This window comes from Salmo salar, chromosome ssa07 (assembly GCF_905237065.1).
Source record: "Salmo salar chromosome ssa07, Ssal_v3.1, whole genome shotgun sequence".
Classification (NCBI taxonomy): domain Eukaryota; kingdom Metazoa; phylum Chordata; class Actinopteri; order Salmoniformes; family Salmonidae; genus Salmo; species Salmo salar.
Window position 1 is genome coordinate 50,649,510 of NC_059448.1, and position 17,348 is coordinate 50,666,857.

General features: G+C 44.5%; 1 protein-coding gene across 4 annotated transcripts; it reads right to left on the minus strand.

The window, feature by feature from the left end:
- Positions 1–1,408: 1,408 nt before the first annotated feature.
- LOC106609585 (4-galactosyl-N-acetylglucosaminide 3-alpha-L-fucosyltransferase 9-like) lies at positions 1,409–16,446 on the minus strand. 4 transcript variants are annotated; one of them, XM_045722213.1, is made up of 3 exons: positions 16,239–16,427; positions 7,557–7,674; positions 1,409–5,742 (listed from the first exon to the last, which is right to left on the minus strand). In XM_045722213.1, exon 3 carries the CDS (start codon positions 5,731–5,733, stop codon positions 4,585–4,587), a length of 1,149 nt encoding a protein of 382 aa, XP_045578169.1. In that variant the 5' UTR covers positions 5,734–5,742; positions 7,557–7,674; positions 16,239–16,427; the 3' UTR covers positions 1,409–4,584. The 4 variants fall into 4 exon arrangements, with proteins under 4 accessions (XP_045578169.1, XP_045578170.1, XP_045578168.1 ...); XM_045722214.1 differs by having other exon boundaries at positions 7,587–7,674; positions 16,239–16,393; XM_045722212.1 differs by lacking the exon at positions 7,557–7,674 and having other exon boundaries at positions 16,239–16,446.
- Positions 16,447–17,348: the final 902 nt, after the last annotated feature.

The following is a 17,348-nucleotide window of genomic DNA, read 5'->3' on the forward strand; positions in this document are numbered from 1 at the left end:
AAAACCTTGTGGAAAATTCCTCTCACAAATTGACTTGTCACCTCCCCTTTTCAAGGATACTCAAAGGCACAGTAAGGACACACCAGTTGATTTATTTTTTACATTTGACCTTTATTTAACTAGGCAAGTCAGTTAAGAACAAATTATTATTTATAATGGCGGCCTACCCCAGCTGAACCTGGACAAAACTGGGCCAATTGTGCACCCTATGGGACTCCCAATCACAGCCAGATGTGATACAGCCTGGATTCAAACCAGAAACGGTAGTAACACCTCTTGCACTGAGATGCAGTGCCTTAGACCGCTGCGCCACTCGCCACTTTGTAAACTTGATTTTAAAATCCACTAAATACTTAAAATATGTTTTATTGTATTTACCCTATTTATTGCAAGTATTTTTTTCTCACATCCATTCCAATTCTAACAATAGAGAACAGTATCATCATGTAGACAGCATTTTGCATTACAAGATGTATGTGGACGCATTTTGCATTACATGATGTATGTGGACGCATTTTCCATTACATGATGTATGTGGACGCATTTTGCATTACATGATGTATGTGGACGCATTTTACATTACATGATGTATGTGGACGCATTTTACATTACATGATGTATGTGGACGCATTATCCATTACATGATGTATGTGGGTAGCATTATACATTACCGGATGTATGTGGGTAGCATTTTACATTACATGAGCATGTTGAGAGCTTGGTGTCCACATAGGTGTCCACATCACCAACGAACTATCATTGTCCAAACACACCAAGACAGTTGTGAAGTGGGAAGCACAATGCCTTTTCCCCCTCGAGACCGAAAAGATTTGGCATGGGTCTTCAGGTCAGCTGCATCATCGAGAGCATCCTGAACGGTTGCATCACCTCCTTGTAAGGCAACTGATCGGCCTCCGACCATAAGGCACTACAGAGGGTAGTGCGTACGGCCCAGTACATCACTGGGGCCAAGCTTCCTGCCATCCAGGACCTCTATACCAGGCGTGTCAGAGGAAGGCCCTAAAAATTGCCAGACTCCAGTCAGCCTAGTTTTTTTTACATTTTTACATTTTTAGTCATTTAGCAGACGCTCTTATCCAGAGCGACTTACAGTAATGAATGCATACATTTCATTTCATGCATTTTTTATTTATAATTAAAAAAAATGTGTGCTGGCCCCCCATGGGAATCGAACCCACAACCCTGGCGTTGCACACACCATGCTGACGTTGCAAACACCATGCTCTACCAACTGAGCCAGTCATAGACAGTCATAGACTGTTCTCTCTGCTACCGCATGGCAAGCAGTAAGTCTAGGCTTGTTGGTTAAGGGCTTGTTGGTTAAGGGCTTGTAATTAAGCATTTCACTGTAAGGTCTACACCTGATGTATTCGGCGCATGTGACAAATACAATTTGATTTTATTTTATTTTACATTACATTATTTGCTAACAAGTTATATTTTTCAAAACACTATTTGCTCAGAAACACCTTCAACATTGTTTCATGGTAATACCACATTCTTTGTCAAGGGTTAACAATACAAGAACACTATGGTAACAGAGTTCCTCTTTTCCATCCATCACTGTCAAACCCTGTTCAGTGCAATATTCCATTGCTCTTGTATTGTCAGTTTATTATCCTGAAACAATAACAGAATTACTGGAATCAGCAGATATCTGGGCAGATAATGATTTAAATGTGGGTAACTATAACTTGTTACCTTTGCTGTCATGACAAGACATTAGTGTGATACACATTTACATGATATTTCACATTTGTAATCACAGTATATTCTGTCCAAACAATGAAACAACTATGCAAACAGTGTGCAAAAACAGAACATTCAACAGTCAGGTTTGGTCGTACCAGGGGTGCGAAGGTTGAACAGCAAGGCACTGGACATTTAAAAAAAAAAAAGTTTCGTCTTTTAGCAGACGCTCTTATCCAGAGCGACTTACAGTAGTGAATGCATACATTTTTTTTCTTCTTCCCTGTGCTGGCCCCCCATGGGAATCGAACCCACAACCCTGGTGTTGCAAACACCATGCTCTACCAACTGAAATAGATGGAAGGCGAGTGAATGATGAACTGCCCTTGCTGTCTCTGCCTCGTCGGCTCCTCTCTCTCCACTGGGATTCTCTTCCTCTGACACTATTACGAGGGCTGAGTCACTGGCTTGCTTGAGCTCTCCCATCCTTCCTGTACTCTTCGTGGGCTATACTTGGCCTTGTCTCAAGGTAGTAAGTTAGTGGTCTGTTGTTATCCCTATGTTGGTGTGGGGGTTGTGTTTTGGCAAAGTGGGTGGGGTTGGCCCTGTCCAGGGGTAAATTTGGAAAGGGCCCAGTGTCTTCAGAAAGTATTCATTCCCCTTGACTTATATATATATATTTATATATATATATATATATATATATATATATATATATATATTTTTTTTTTACAAAAATAGTGTTACAGCTTAAGTTCAACATTTCTTAAATATATATTTTCCCTCAATCTACAAAAAATACCCTATAATGACAAATATATTATTTTTGAATTGAAAATGAAATACAGAAATATCTCATTTACATAAGTATTCACATCCCTGAGAATACTTTGTAGAAGCACCTTTGGCAGCGATTACAGCTGTGTGACTTTCTGGGTAGGTCTCTAAAGCAATGTTCACATTGGCGGTATGAAGTGTCCCAAATCCTATTTATTTGCATATCCGATTTGAATCTGTTATTTTTCCCTCAGTCTGAACAGCCTTCGTAGGTGGTTTGAAGTCAGATATCTGAGCAGCTAACCGATCGCTGCAGCTGTACATAGTCCATCTGTAAATAGCCCACCCAATCTACCTTCCTCATCCCCATATTGTTTTTATTTACTTTCTGCTCTTTTGCACACCAGTATTTCTACTAGCACATCATCATCTGCTCATTTATCACTCCAGTGTTAATCTGCTAAATTGTAATTACTTCGCTACTATGGTCTATTTATTGCCTACCTCCTCAAGCCATTTGCACACACTGTATGTAAACTTTTCTATTGTGTTATTGACTGTACGCTTGTTTATTCCATCTGTAACTCTTTGTTGTTGTTTGTGTCGCACTGCTTTGCTTTATCTTGGCCAGGTCGCAGTTGTAAATGAGAACTTGTTCTCAACTAGCTTACCTGGTTAAATAAAGGTGAAATAATACAAAAAAAAATAAAAAAAAAGATACAAATCGGATTCATGGCCATGTGAATTGTGATTTATATGCCCTCAAGTGCTTTTTAGACTGTTATTCGGCATATCTTGTTGCTTGCTAGCTACTCAGTTGACAGTTTGACAAGTTGGATCATCTTATCCTTTGAGGCTTTAAAAGTGTTCTTACACTATGATTTTAAACATTCAAATCAACTGGGAAACGGCCATGGCAGGCATTGTCGTCACTTTAGCTTGCTATGCAACTTCTGAGTGAAAGGAAGCACCACCACCAATCAGCCTACACTACTGGTCTCACACACACACCCGTCATTACTATGACAACTAGCATAGCCTTATCAGCAAATGACTTCTGTCTGAACACACACAGATCTGATTTGGTCACCTGTAACCTGCTGTTTGGACAGTCAGTACTCCAAAACAGATTAGAGCATTAAGGCCTGCGTTGTGAACAAGGCTTAAGAGCTTTCCACACCTGGATTGTGCAACATTTGCCGTTCATTCTTTTAAACATTCTTCAAGCTCTGTCAAATTGGTTGTTGATTATTGCTAGACAACCATTTCCAGGGCTTGCCATAGATTTTCAAGTAGATTTAAGTAAAATCTGTAACTCAGGAACATTCACTGTCTTCTTGGTAAGCAACTCCAATCGATATAGATTTGGTCTTGTGTTTTAAGTCAGTGTTTCCTGACCCTGGTCCTCGAGTTCCCCCAACAGTACACATTTTTGTTGTAACCCTGGACAAGCACACCTGATTCAACTTGTCAACTAATCATCAAGCCCTCAATGAGTTGAATGAGGTGTGTTTGTCCAGGGCTACAATGAAAATGTGTACTGCTGGGGGTACTTGAGAACCAGGGTTGGGAAACACCTGGTCGTGCTGCTGATCCAGCATCTGCTGTTTGCCTGTGGCTGTGGAACCCTGACCTGTGCACCGGATGGACTACCTTGTCGTGCTACTGATCCACTTTCTGCTGTTCTGTCTGCGGCTATGGAACCCTGACCTGTTCACCGGTCGTGCTACATTGTCCTGGACATCTATAACCACTATAATTATTATTTGACCCTACTGGTCGCCTATAAATGTTTGAATATCTTGAAGAATGATCTGGCCTTAATGCCATGTACTCTTATAATCTCCACCCGGCACAACCAAAGCCAGGATCCTCTCTAAGTTTCTTCCTAGGTTCCAGCCTTTCTAGGGAGTTTTTCCTAGCCAGCGTGCTTCTATATTGCTTGCTCTTTGGGGTTTTAGGCTCAGTTTCTGTATAAGCACTTTGTGACATCTGCAGATGTAAAAATGGCATTATAATACATTGTATTGATTGAACTTTACAGGTTGGTGTTTATGGGTCCTTTTACATGGAAATGTCCCACTACAAATTAGTCACTTAGCCCCAAAACCATTTATTTAGATTATTAAAAGTTTTGTATCCTTTATTTCTTCGAATGTAATCACATGAGCGACAGGCGTGCTCAAGTCCAAAATACCCTTGTTGAACATTAAAGTTCTTTCGCCAGGTGAAGTACCTCATGTATTCTTCCTCGTTCTGGCCGAGAAAGAGAAGCTTCTTTGCCAGCTCCTCTGTAGAGGAGAAATCATCCACATGGATGAAAGAGTCCCCTGGGATAAATTGTTCGTAGTTGTCCCTGGATGGACCTAGAACAACGGGCACTGCTCCCAACTTCATAGCGTTGAACAGCTTCTCTGTAGCATAGTCTTTGTAGATGGAGTTTTCAAACGCCAGGTAGAATTTACAGCTGGACAGCATCTTCGAGTAGTCTCCGTTTTCTAGGTATCTACTAAAATGTCTCCCATAGGCCTCTACTTTGACATGCCTACTGAGCTCGTTGAACACCTGTACCCTCTTGTAGTTTGGGTTCCAGTTGCTCACTACCCAACAGACTAATTTGTCCTTCTTGGGCAGCTCAAAGATTTTATCCTCACTGGTTACCTCGACAAGCAACCCATATGGAACCTTGATATCAGAATCCAGTCGATAACTCGCAGTCAAATTGAACAAGTGGTCAACACCAGGAATCCTGTTTGTGTTAGCCGGTGATTCTCCATTCCACCACACCCATTTCTGGAACCATGGACGTTGCTCTTGGGGCATGTTCTTCAGGTCTCCATGGATGTCTTTATGGTGGAATATGACACCGTGCGCCTTGCTGTAAAGGTTTTTATCCACTGTTAGGTGACAGCCTTTGATGTTAAAGTAGGCACAAGAGTTTATGTCAAAGGCCTGACCAAATGGCCACATCCAGATTAAAATGATAGTGTCTGTGACTCCGTCATCATCGGCCTGAATGGCTGTCTGGGCATGGTGTGTTTTTTGCCCCGTGTGGCTCCCTGCCATACTTACTTGAGGGCAAGGAGAACAACCAGCCTTCCCCTCGTGGGATGCCTGGTCAGTAGGGCATGAAAGGAACTTGATCTGGGGTTTGTAGTAAATGAAGAATATTCCCACGAAGCATGCCACTAAAAAACAGCCAATCAGAACAGGCCGTAGAACCCCCTGAGAGGCCGGAGTGGACATACCTTGACCCTTTGAAAGAGAATAGAGAACAATCAAAACCATGGACGTGAAATACATTATGATAATGGTAGTGACTGGTTATAGCTGAAAAAGTAGTTAGATAGAAAGATTGATTGAATGTATTACGTATATAGCCTGAGCATGTGAAAGTTGGGTTGGTGTCTCTAAAGTTTTTAGAATGTCACATTTGAAATGTCTTCCAATGTGTTCTTATAGTTTGCATTAAATCAAGGAAGTTTTATGCAAATGTATGCTAATTCATATTGTTAAGGTTAAAATTGTAAAGGTTATAGACAGTTTGAAGTTAGGATAGCCTGAAGTAGCTTCTAGAATTTTAAATATTTTGCCATTGAAGTTGATGGACATTTTAATGCATTGCGATTTATGCAAATATGGCTGTAGTACAAAAGTATAAATAGTATCAAAAATATTTTCTCAAGTAACCTGCTGACAGGGAGTCTGCATATTCCAAAGATGAGTTAGTGTTGATAGCTCATGGGGTTTAACACTAGGAGAGCCAAAAGCGTCATGTTGACTCAAAACAGAAACCTTTTTAATGTCCCCCCGTCCTTAACTTTTCCTAAATAAGTCTATATAACACACTGTCGTTGTCAGAATCTTAATATGACAAAAATAATGTGTTATAAATTAAAACAGTTTTAAGAGCACGTCAGTTTTCCCCCTGCCCCTCAATCACTGCAGGTCATTCCTTGGAAGTCAGCCTGCGCAGCTGATGATGGCCAATCTAAACTGCACCTAAACTGCTCCCGCTCCCCCTCTCTGAGCTTGAGGGTGCCAGGTGCCCATCATTACGCACACCTGTTACCATCGTTACGCGCATCAGCGCTTCATGGGACTCACCTGGACTCTATTACCTTATTGATTCCCTCCCCTATATCTGTCACTTCCTCAGTTTCTTCACCATGTCTGCATTAATGTTGTTTTGTTCCCCGTCCAGACGCTGATCTTGTTTTATTTTCTTGTCTGTTTATCTAGTATATCTTCACTCCCTGTACTTGCTTCTCGTCTCCCAGCGTCTGTCCTCACACTAAACTATATATATCAAAACTAATTTCCCACATATAATAATAGAGTTAGCCTAAAGACAAGATTAAATTGACAATAGTCTGATGGGTGAGAATATTATCAATTGTTAAATTATAAATGAAGAATCCAATGAACAGCTGCAGCTTGGAATTGACAAAGAGGCAGGTAAACGGTGTGCCAAAAAGTTACTTTTTCAAATTCTTGTAACGCTTGACGTTGTGTGGTGTGGAGTCAGGCGCAGGAACCAATAACGTATACTATAGTGCTTTTGTTTAACGCACCATCAAAAGAGTATACACCCAAAATACAACAGGGCGTAATAAAAATACAACGACCCAAAACACGTTCCACGACACAACACACAGTGAAAGAACAAAAATAAGCCCGCACACAGAACAGGTGGGGAAACGGGCTTAAATACCCAACTAATCACTAATAGAACACAGGTGCAAATAATAAAGACAAAACCAACAGAAAAGGAAAAAGGAATCGGTGGCAGCTAGTAGGCCGGTGACGACGACCACCGAGCGCCACCCGAACAGGGAGAGGAGTCACCCTCGGCAGGAGTCGTGACAGTACCCCCCCTGACGCGCGGCTCCCGCAGCGCGCCGACACCGGCCCCGGGAACGACCCGGAGGGCGAGGCGCAGGGCGATCCGGATGGAGGCGATGGAAATCCCTCAACAGTGATGGATCCAGTATGTCCCCCACCAGCACCCAGCATCTCTCCTCCGGACCGTACCCCTCCCAGTCCACGAGGTACTGCAGGCCCCTCACCCGACGTCTAGAGTCCAGAATGGAACGTACTGTATACGCCGGGGACCCCTCGATGTCCAGAGGGGGCGGAGGGACCTCCGGCACCTCACCGTCTTGTAAGGGACCAGCTACCACCGGCCTGAGGAGAGACACATGAAACGAGGGGTTAATACGATAATAAGAAGGGAGTTTTAATCTGTAACACACCTCGTTTCTTCTCCTCAGGACTTTGAAGGGCCCTACACGCTGCGGAAACAGCTTCCGGCAGGGCAGGTGAAGGGGCAGGTTTCGGGTCGAGAGCGAAACCCTGTCCCCTGGTTGGAATACGGGGGCCTCACTGCGGTGGCGGTCAGCGCTCCTCTTCTGCCGTCTCCCTGCTTGTTTAAGGGCCTCCTGGACAGCCCTCCAGGTCTCCTTGGAGCGGTGCACCCAGTCCCCCACCGCAGGAGCCTCGGTCTGGCTCTGATGCCACGGTGCCAGGACCGGCTGGTAGCCTAACAGACACTGAAATGGCGAAATGTTAGTGGATGAGTGGCGGAGTGAGTTTTGTGCCAGTTCGGCCCAAGGTATGTACCTGGACCACTCCCCTGGCCGGTCCTGGCAGTACGACCGCAGAAACCTACCCACCTCCAGGTTCACTCTCTCCACCTGCCCATTGCTCTCGGGGTGATAACCGGAGGTCAAGCTGACCGAGACCCCCAGGCGCTCCATAAATGCCCTCCATACACGGGACGTGAACTGGGGACCCCGATCAGAAACGATGTCCTCCGGCACCCCGTAGTGCCGGAAGACATGGGTGAATAGAGCTTCCGCAGTCTGTAGGGCCGTAGGGAGACCGGGCAACGGGAGGAGACGGCAGGACTTAGAGAACCGATCCACCACCACCAGAACCGTGGCATTCCCCTGAGACGAGGGAAGATCGTTAAGAAAGTCCACCGACAGGTGAGACCACGGCCTTTGTGGAACGGGGAGGGGTTGTAACTTTCCTCTAGGAAGGTGCCTAGGAGCCTTACTCTGGGCGCATACCGAACAGGAAGAGACATAAAACCTCACGTCCTTAGCCAAGGTGGGCCACCAGTACTTCCCCCTAAGGCCTAGCACTGTCCTCGCCACCCCAGGATGACCCGACGAGGGTAGCGTATGAGCCCATCGAATCAATTGATCACGAACACCAAGCGGGACGTACTTACGGCCTGCTGGACAGTTAGCAGACGCAGGCTCTACCTGTAGCGCCCGCTCGATGTCCGCGTCCACCTCCCATACCACCGGAGCGACCAGCTTAGAGGCTGGAAGGATGGGAGTAGGATCGACGGGCCGATCCTCAGTGTCATAAAGATGGGACAGCGCGTGAACTGTGAACTGGAACCGGGTGAACTGGAACCGGGTGAAGAACATGGCCCACCGTGCCTGACGCGGGTTCAGTCTCCTAGCTGCCCGGATATACTCCCGGTTCCGGTGATCTGTCCAGATGAGAATAGGGTGTCTAGCCCCCTCAACCTAGTGTCTCCACACAGTCAGAGCCCTGACCACAGCCAACAGCTCCCGGGTCCCCAAATCATAATTGCGCTCCGCAGGACTGAGCTTCCTAGAAAAGAAAGCACAGGGGTGGAGTTTCAGTGGCGTACCCGAGCGCTGAGATAGCACAGCACCCACCCCAGCCTCGGACACGTCCACCTCCACTATGAATGGTAAGGAGGGGTCCGGGTGCGCCAACACAGGCGCATCAGTGAACAGTGCCTTCAACTGGGTGAAATCTCTGTCCGCCTCTGTCGACCATCGCAAACGCACCGGCCCCCCCTTCAGCAGTGAGGTAATGGGAGCCGCTACTTGGCCAAAACCCAGGATAAACCTCCGGAAGTAATTGGCAAATCGCAAGAACCCCTGCACTTCCTTCACCGTGGCAGGAGTCGGCCAATTACGCACGGCCTTAACGCGGTCATACACTATCACCACCCCCGAGGTGGAAATGCGATAACCCAGGAAGGAGACGGCTCGTTTGGAGAACTCACACTTCTCAGCCTTGACGTATAGATCATGCTCCAGCAATCTCCCAAGCGCACTGCCACCAGGGACACATGCTCGGCGCGGGTGGCGGAGTAAATCGGGATATCGTCGATATACACTATCACGCCCTGCCCATGCAGGTCCCTGAGAATCTCGTCCACAAAGGATTTAAAGACGGCTGGAGCATTCGTCAACCCATACGGCATGACGAGGTACTCATAGTGGCCCGATGTGGTACTAAATGCTGTTTTCCACTCGTCTCCTCCCCGAATACGCACCAGACTATACGCGCTCCTGAGATCCAGTTACGTGAAAAAACGTGCTCCGTGAAATTATTCCACCGCCGTAGCAATGAGAGGTAGTGGGTAACTGAACCCCACTGTAATGGAATTGAGACCTCTATAATCAATGCACGGACGCAGACCTCCCCCCTTTTTCTTCACGAAAAAGAAACTCGAGGAGACGGGTGAGATGGAGGGCCGAATGAACCCCTGTCTCAGAGATTCCGTGACATATGTCTCCATAGCCAACGTTTCCTCCTGGGACAATGGGTACACGTGACTCTTGGGAAGCGCAGCGTTTACCTGGAGGTTTATCGCACAATCCCCCTGTCGATGAGGTGGTAATTTAGTCGCCTTCTTCTTACAGAAGGCGAGAGCCAAATCGGCATATTCAGAGGGAATGCGCACAGTGGAAACCTGGTCTGGACTCTCCACCGACATAGCACCGATGGAAACTCCCAGACACCTACCTGAACAGTCCTCTGACCACCCCTGGAGAACCCCCTGTTTCCACAAAATCTTGGTATTGTGACTGGCCAGCCAAGGCACCCCCAGTACCACTGGAAATGCAGGTGAATCGATAAGGAAGAAACTAATTCGCTCCTTATGATTCCCCTGCGTTACCATGTCCAGTGGCACCGTGGTCTCCCTGACCAGCCCTGACCCTAATGGCCGGCTATCTAAGGAGTGCACGGGGAAGGGGGAATCTAACGGCACCAGTGGAACTCCCAGCTTGAGGGCGAGTCCGCGATCCATAAAGTTCCGCCTGAATCGACTAGCGCCTTATGCTGGGAACAGGGAATAAAATCAAGGAAAAAATTAAAACAAACATGTGACCAACAGAGGGTTCTGGGTGAGTTTGGTGCTGACTCACCTGGGGTGAACGAGGAGTGTTCTGCCTGCCCTCTCGACTCCCAGAGGGACCCCCCCAGCACCGGTCGACCGTGTGTCCTCAGCGACAACAATTGGTGCAGGAGGAGCGCCCTCCTCCGGGTCCCCTAGATGCGGCCCCTCCTAGCTCCATGGGAATGGGAATGGGATGGCTAGGAGGTGGAACTGAAAGGACCCTTTCTGAACGCCCGCGGGCAGCCAGCAGATTGTCCAGTCGGATGGACATGTCAATCAGTTCATCCAGGGAGAGTGTAGTGTCCCGACACGCTAGCTCCCTGCGGACATCCTCTCGGAGGCTGCACCGGTAATGATCCATTAGGGCCCTGTCATTCCACCCGGCCTCCGCAGCCAAGGTCCGGAACTCCAGAGCGAAGTCTTGAGCGCTCCTCGTCTCCTGCCTAAGATGAAACAGTCGCTCACCCGCCGCCCGGCCTTCTGGAGGGTGATCGAATACGGCCCGGAAACGGCGGGTAAACTCAGGGTAGTTCTCCCTCGCTGAGTTGGGGCTATTCCAGACAGCGTTGGCCCATTCCAACGCTCGGCCCGTCAGGCAGGAGACGAGGAGGCTCACACTCTCCTCTCCCGAGGGAGTTGGCCTCACGGTAGCCAGGTATAAGTCAATCTGAAGCAGAAACCCCTGGCACCCCGCTGCTGCTCCATCGTACTCCCTCGAGAGCGCAAGACGAAGTGCGCCAGAACCAGACGTAGGAGGGGGTGGAGTAGGTGAACTCATCGGGTGAGTCGGAGGTGAAGAGAGGAGACCACTCCTCTCCCATCGGCCCATCCTCTCCATCATTTGGTCCATCACTGACCCAATTCGATGGAGTACGGTGGTGTGGTGGAGGACCCGTTCTTCCATCGAGGGGAGAGGGGTGGCGGCTGATCCTGCTGACTCCATATTTAAGGTGCGGGCTTCTGTAACGCTTGACGTTGTGGGTGTGGAGTCAGGCACAGGAACCAATAGCGTATACTATAGTGCTTTTATTAAACGCACCATCAAGAGTATACACCCAAAATACAACAGGGCGTAATAAAAATACAACGACTCAAAACACGTTCCACGACACGACACACAGTGAAAGAACGAAAATAAGCCCGCACACAGAACAGGTGGGGAAACGGGCTAATAGAATACAGGTGCAAATAATAAAGACAAAACCAACAGAAAAGGAAAAAGGGATCGGTGGCAGCTAGTAGGCCGGTGACGACGACCGCCGAGCGTCACCCGAACAGGGAGAGGAGTCACCCTCGGCAGGAGTCGTGACAATTTTCCTACAAATCACAAGCTGGTAAGATGATTTGATGTCTATATAGTATCAGAAAGAGCAGATTATGTAGTTCCCAATCACTTATCCTTGCCACGCAACTCTTAAAAATGACCCCTTGAGCTACTATATATTTGAAGATATAACTTTTTAGAAAAATTAAAGGGAAAGGGGATACCTAAAACAGAATGACTCAACTGAAATGTTTCTACTGCATTTAACCCAACAACTCTGAATTACAGTGATGCCATCCATGCCTCTCCACATGAACTCAACACTCAAAGTATAGTAATATATTTCAATAGAAAATATGCCGTTCTGTTCTTTTGAAATGCATTCTCAATTAAAATCATGATGCTCCTTAAGACCTGTCCTTAACAAATTAATTATCTTTGTGACAGTGTTTATTTAATTGATTTTAACACTTGAATTGTGGGGTTTTAGTGTTTTTTTCATTTGTACATATAGCCTGCAGCTACAAACAAATGAACATGCTATTGTGTTCTTTCATATACATTTTATTTCATATTCTAATGTAACCTAAGACCTCCATAAACACAATTAAATGATAGGATATATTAAATGTATTCATTAGACTGTTATATTGACTTTCAAAGGATGGCCGAAGGGGGTCCAAGGAGGCCATGCTTTTCTAGCGTTAAGCGCTAGAGCTGGTGACATATTAATTATTTTCAGCAAGCACATTAACTATCTTATATGACAATACACCAGGGAACAAAGAATGTAAAATGCATCACTAGTGAAAGTAAGGCTAACATCAGGTGTTGTTCAGTGCTGTTGATAAATTCAGCTTTCATGAGGACAGTCTGATTATCCTGTATGACGATGTATACAGTATGTACAGCAAACACAGTGTACACCAGGGATGGACAACTGCAGTCCTCAGGGGCCTGATGATTGGTGGCACACTTTTGCCCCAGCACTAGCTGACACACACCTGACTCTAATCTACTAAGCTATATGGAATTGTTTGAAGAAGGTCATACCAAGGATCATTTAGCTATTTGATTTAAAAGACCTCTTGAAGAATAAAAAAAAATAATATATTTTCAAAATTGTATTTGGTCTTACTGCTATTAGCTCATACAAACACATTGAATAACAGATTCACTATGTGGAAGAGAGACTCCCCCCAAACAACAAAAGGAAGCGTTCTGAAGTATCTGAGAGATATAAGAACATATTTTTTAAATGTACATGTATTTAACCCTTTTTCTTGGAACGAAACAGTCTCCATATACAGTGCCTTCGGAAAGTATTCAGACCCCTTGACTTTTTACACATTTTGTTACATTACAGCCTTATTCTAAAATTGATTAAAAAATGTTTTTATCAATCTACACACAATATCCCATAATGACAAACCAAAAACAGATTTTTAGAAATTGTTGCTAATTTATAAATTTTACTTGCTATATTGTCTTTACTTTGCCACCATGGCCTTTTTTGCCTTTACCTCCCTTATCACACCTCATTTGCTCACATTGTATATAGACTTATTTTTCTACTTGTTTGTTTTACTCCATGTGTAACTCTGTGTTGTTATATGTTGTCGAACTGCTTTGCTTTATCTTGGCCAGGTCGCAATTGTAAATGACAACTTGTTCTCAACTTGTCTACCTGCTTAAATAAAGGTGAAATAAAATAAAAATAAAATAAAGAAAGAAAACAACTGAAATATCACATTTATTCATCTTTCCCTCAATTCTGACCAGTCTCCGAGTCCCTGCCGCTGAAAAAACATCCCCACAGCATGATGCTGCCACCACCATGCTTCCATAGGGATGGTGCCAGGTTTCCTCCAGATGTGATGCTTGGCATTCAGGCCAAAGAGTTCAATCTTGTTTTCATCAGACCAGAGAATCTTGTTTCTCATGGTCTGAAAGTCTTTAGGTGCCTTTTGACAAACTCCAAGCGGGCTGCCATTTGCATTTTACTGAGGAGTGGCTTCCATCTGGCCACTCTACCATAAAGCCCTGATTGGTGGAGTGCTGTAGAGATGGTTGTCCTTCTGGAAGGTTCTCCCATCTCCACAGAGGAACTCTAGAGCTCTGTCAGAGTGACCATCAGGTTATTGGTTACCTCCCTGACCAAGGCCCTTCTCCCCCGATTGTTCAGTTTGGCCGGGCAGCCAGCTCCAGGAAAAGTCTTGGTGGTTCCAAACTTTTTCGATTTAAGAATGATGGAGGCCACTGTGTTTTTGGGGACTTTCAATGCTGCAGAAATGTTTTGGTAACCTTCCCCAGATCTGTGCCTCGACACAATCCTGTCACGGAGCTCTATGGACAATTCCTTCAACCTCATGGCTTGGTTTTTGCTCTGATATGCACTGTCAACTGTGGGACATTATATAGGCAGATATCTGCCTTTCCAAGTCATGTCCAATCAATTGAGTTTACCACAGGTGAACTCCAATGAAGTTGTAGTGTAATGTGTATGCTGGGAGTCGGGAAGCAAGTACCGGGAGTGCAAATGTAATAATAAATAGACCATAGTACAAAACAAGAAACACGAAAAGCGTACAGACACGAAACAGATTCAATAACACCTGAGGAAAGATCCAAGGGGAGTGCCAGATATAGGGGAGGTAATCAGGAAGGTGATGGAGTCCAGGCGAGTCTCATGAGGCGTGTGTATCGATGGTGACAGTTGTGAGTAATAATGAGTAAACTGTCGACAACAAGCGCCAGAGAAGAGGAGCAGGAGTAGACGTGACAGTACGAGTAAACTTCGACGTCAAGCGCGGGAGAGGGGGAATAGGAGTAGACGTGACAGTACCCCCTCCCTGACACGTGGTCCCGATGACCAGGAGCGGGCCGATCGCTTCTGCTGTGGCGCAGGAACCTGCATAGCCAGATGAAGCGTTATTCTGTAACATGTAGCTAATAATCGGGAAGCAAGTACAGGGAGTACATTTAATAAATAAACAAACAAACATGGACCACCACAAGAAACACGAGAAGTGTACAGACATGAAACATTTAAACAGAAAGAATAACGCCTCACCAAAGGGAGTGACAGATATAGGGAGGTGATCAGGAAGGTGATGGAGTACCGGTGAGCCTCATGAGGCGCAAGTTCGCATAACGATGGTGACAGTGTGTAATAATGAGTAAACTGGAGACAACGAGCACCAGAGAGGAGGAGCAGGAGTACACGTGGCATGTAGACACATCTCAAGTATGATCAATGGAAACAGAATGCACCTGAGCTAAATTTCGAGTCTCATAGCAAAGGTGCTGAATACTTATGTAAATATAGTTTTTCAATCTTTTATTTTTAATACATTTTTTTTTTTTAAGTGTTTTCGCTTTGTCATTATGGGATATTGTGTGTAGATTGCTAAGGAAAAACATGTATTTAATCAGTTTTAGAATAAGGCTGTAATGTAGCAAAATGTGGAGTCTAAATACTTTCCAAATGCACTGTATACTTCCATTAATGTTTTTAACTGGTACTGGGTGACCTTCAGTCGAGTCTTGTAAAGCCACGCGAGGCGCTGAAACCAGCCGAGCTGGCTGAGGCATGGGAACCTGTTGAGCCGGCTGAGGCATGGGAACCTGTCGATGGCATGGGGTATTGTATGTAGATTGCTGAGGAAAAACATTTATTTAATCCATTTTAGAATAAGGCTAAGTTAATGTACTTTTGTACATTTCTAGATTGTCTTTTGCGTGCTTTGTTGGGAATTACTGTGTGATCCGTCTGGAATGTTCCAGAAGTGTTGGTTTTTGTACAAATATTTTATAACCTCACATTTTCCTCATTTTATAAACATAATTATAGATGCAATACTTTTTTAATTTCCCCCTCTTTTTGAACAAACCACACTTGTGCTACCCTGTGAATACTATGTCTCAAACAATGACCAACAATGCCTTGGACAATACCAAACCATTCAACCATGTTATCACATAAAACTCATATCATAGTCTAAAATCCTACCAATCATTAACTAGGACTCATGCCTCACTAACTTCCTTATTCTTGTCACAAAAACATCTCTGGTCACTTATTCAACTATAACATAATATGCAAAGTCATCTTTAATCAAAGAATACAAAAATAAAAAAAAACAAATTAACGTAACAAATAGTTTATCAAGGTAAAGTACAAGATTCCGTATGATTTTTATGATTACTCACAATGCTCTATTTAGAGTAACAGTTACACATAACCAGTCAAAGTGATGACATAGTATAATGAATAGTTCTTCCTCCAAGCCAAGTTATCAAACTTACCTTGGTATCCAAAATGCCAGGAGAAGATGAAGTATTGTATCACACTGTCTACGTATACCATCCAGGTGTAGAGATCAGTGAGTGACTGAGTGACGCCTCAAAACGCCTTGTGCCGAGCTACTCTCGGAGACGGCATGTCAGGTGAAAAGGTGTGGCTGTTATTTTTGTTTCCTCTTCACCTGGTTGTCTGATGCAGCCAGGAAGTTTATCAAAGTATGAGTGTACTTTTATCATAGTTATTTAGACCTAACTCCACATTCAAAAAGTGAACTTTGAGCATAGTTTATTCTCTCTAATGAGTTCGAATCATTTTTTATTATCGTTGAAAGTTGTCAGAGACACTGTATATAATACAAGAAGGAGCAGTTAATAGGTTGGTCCACACCCCCTCGATAATGAGTAGCCTACAGTACGTAGGATTTGCATCAACACAATCAACGGGTTATTTTACCTGACAAATAGAGCCCTCAACAGTTTTGTCCCAGCATCAATACGACTTTAACTTCTTTGGTCTTGTACAGTATCTTTTATGTAGTGTGTGTTATTGTGCTATAATTTGTTGTACTGTAAGTTATTACCCCTGTGGTATTCCAAGTTCATTGTTTTGAGTTGTATATCAGTTGTATGGACATATCGAAGTAACTTTCTAGTTCACTTTCCATTTGAAAAACAACCTATGCTAATTTTACATTGGATTGTGAACCTGCCAAAAGCGAGACACACCATCAACTCCATGGTCATACCCCTATGGTTAAAATCAGTTTGATGAGACCTTAACCTGATAGGACAAGAAGAAGAAAAGTATTTTATTATTTTTATTTCCCAAGTGACCTTACCTGTTTCAATTTGTCTGACTCATTCATGGTTATGCCCACTAAGAGATCCTGATTTTAGAAGATCGAAAATACAAAACAATAAATGATAAGAATTAAGTATTTTAAATAAATTTGGATTTAAAAAAAACGTAATTGTGAGATTATGTTTAACAAAAGAGCATTCCCACTGAGCACACTGGTTAAATCATCATTGTTTCCACATCATTTCAATGACGTTGGTTCAACGTGGAATAGATGTTGAATTGACGTCTGTGCCCAGTGGGTTAGTCTCTTA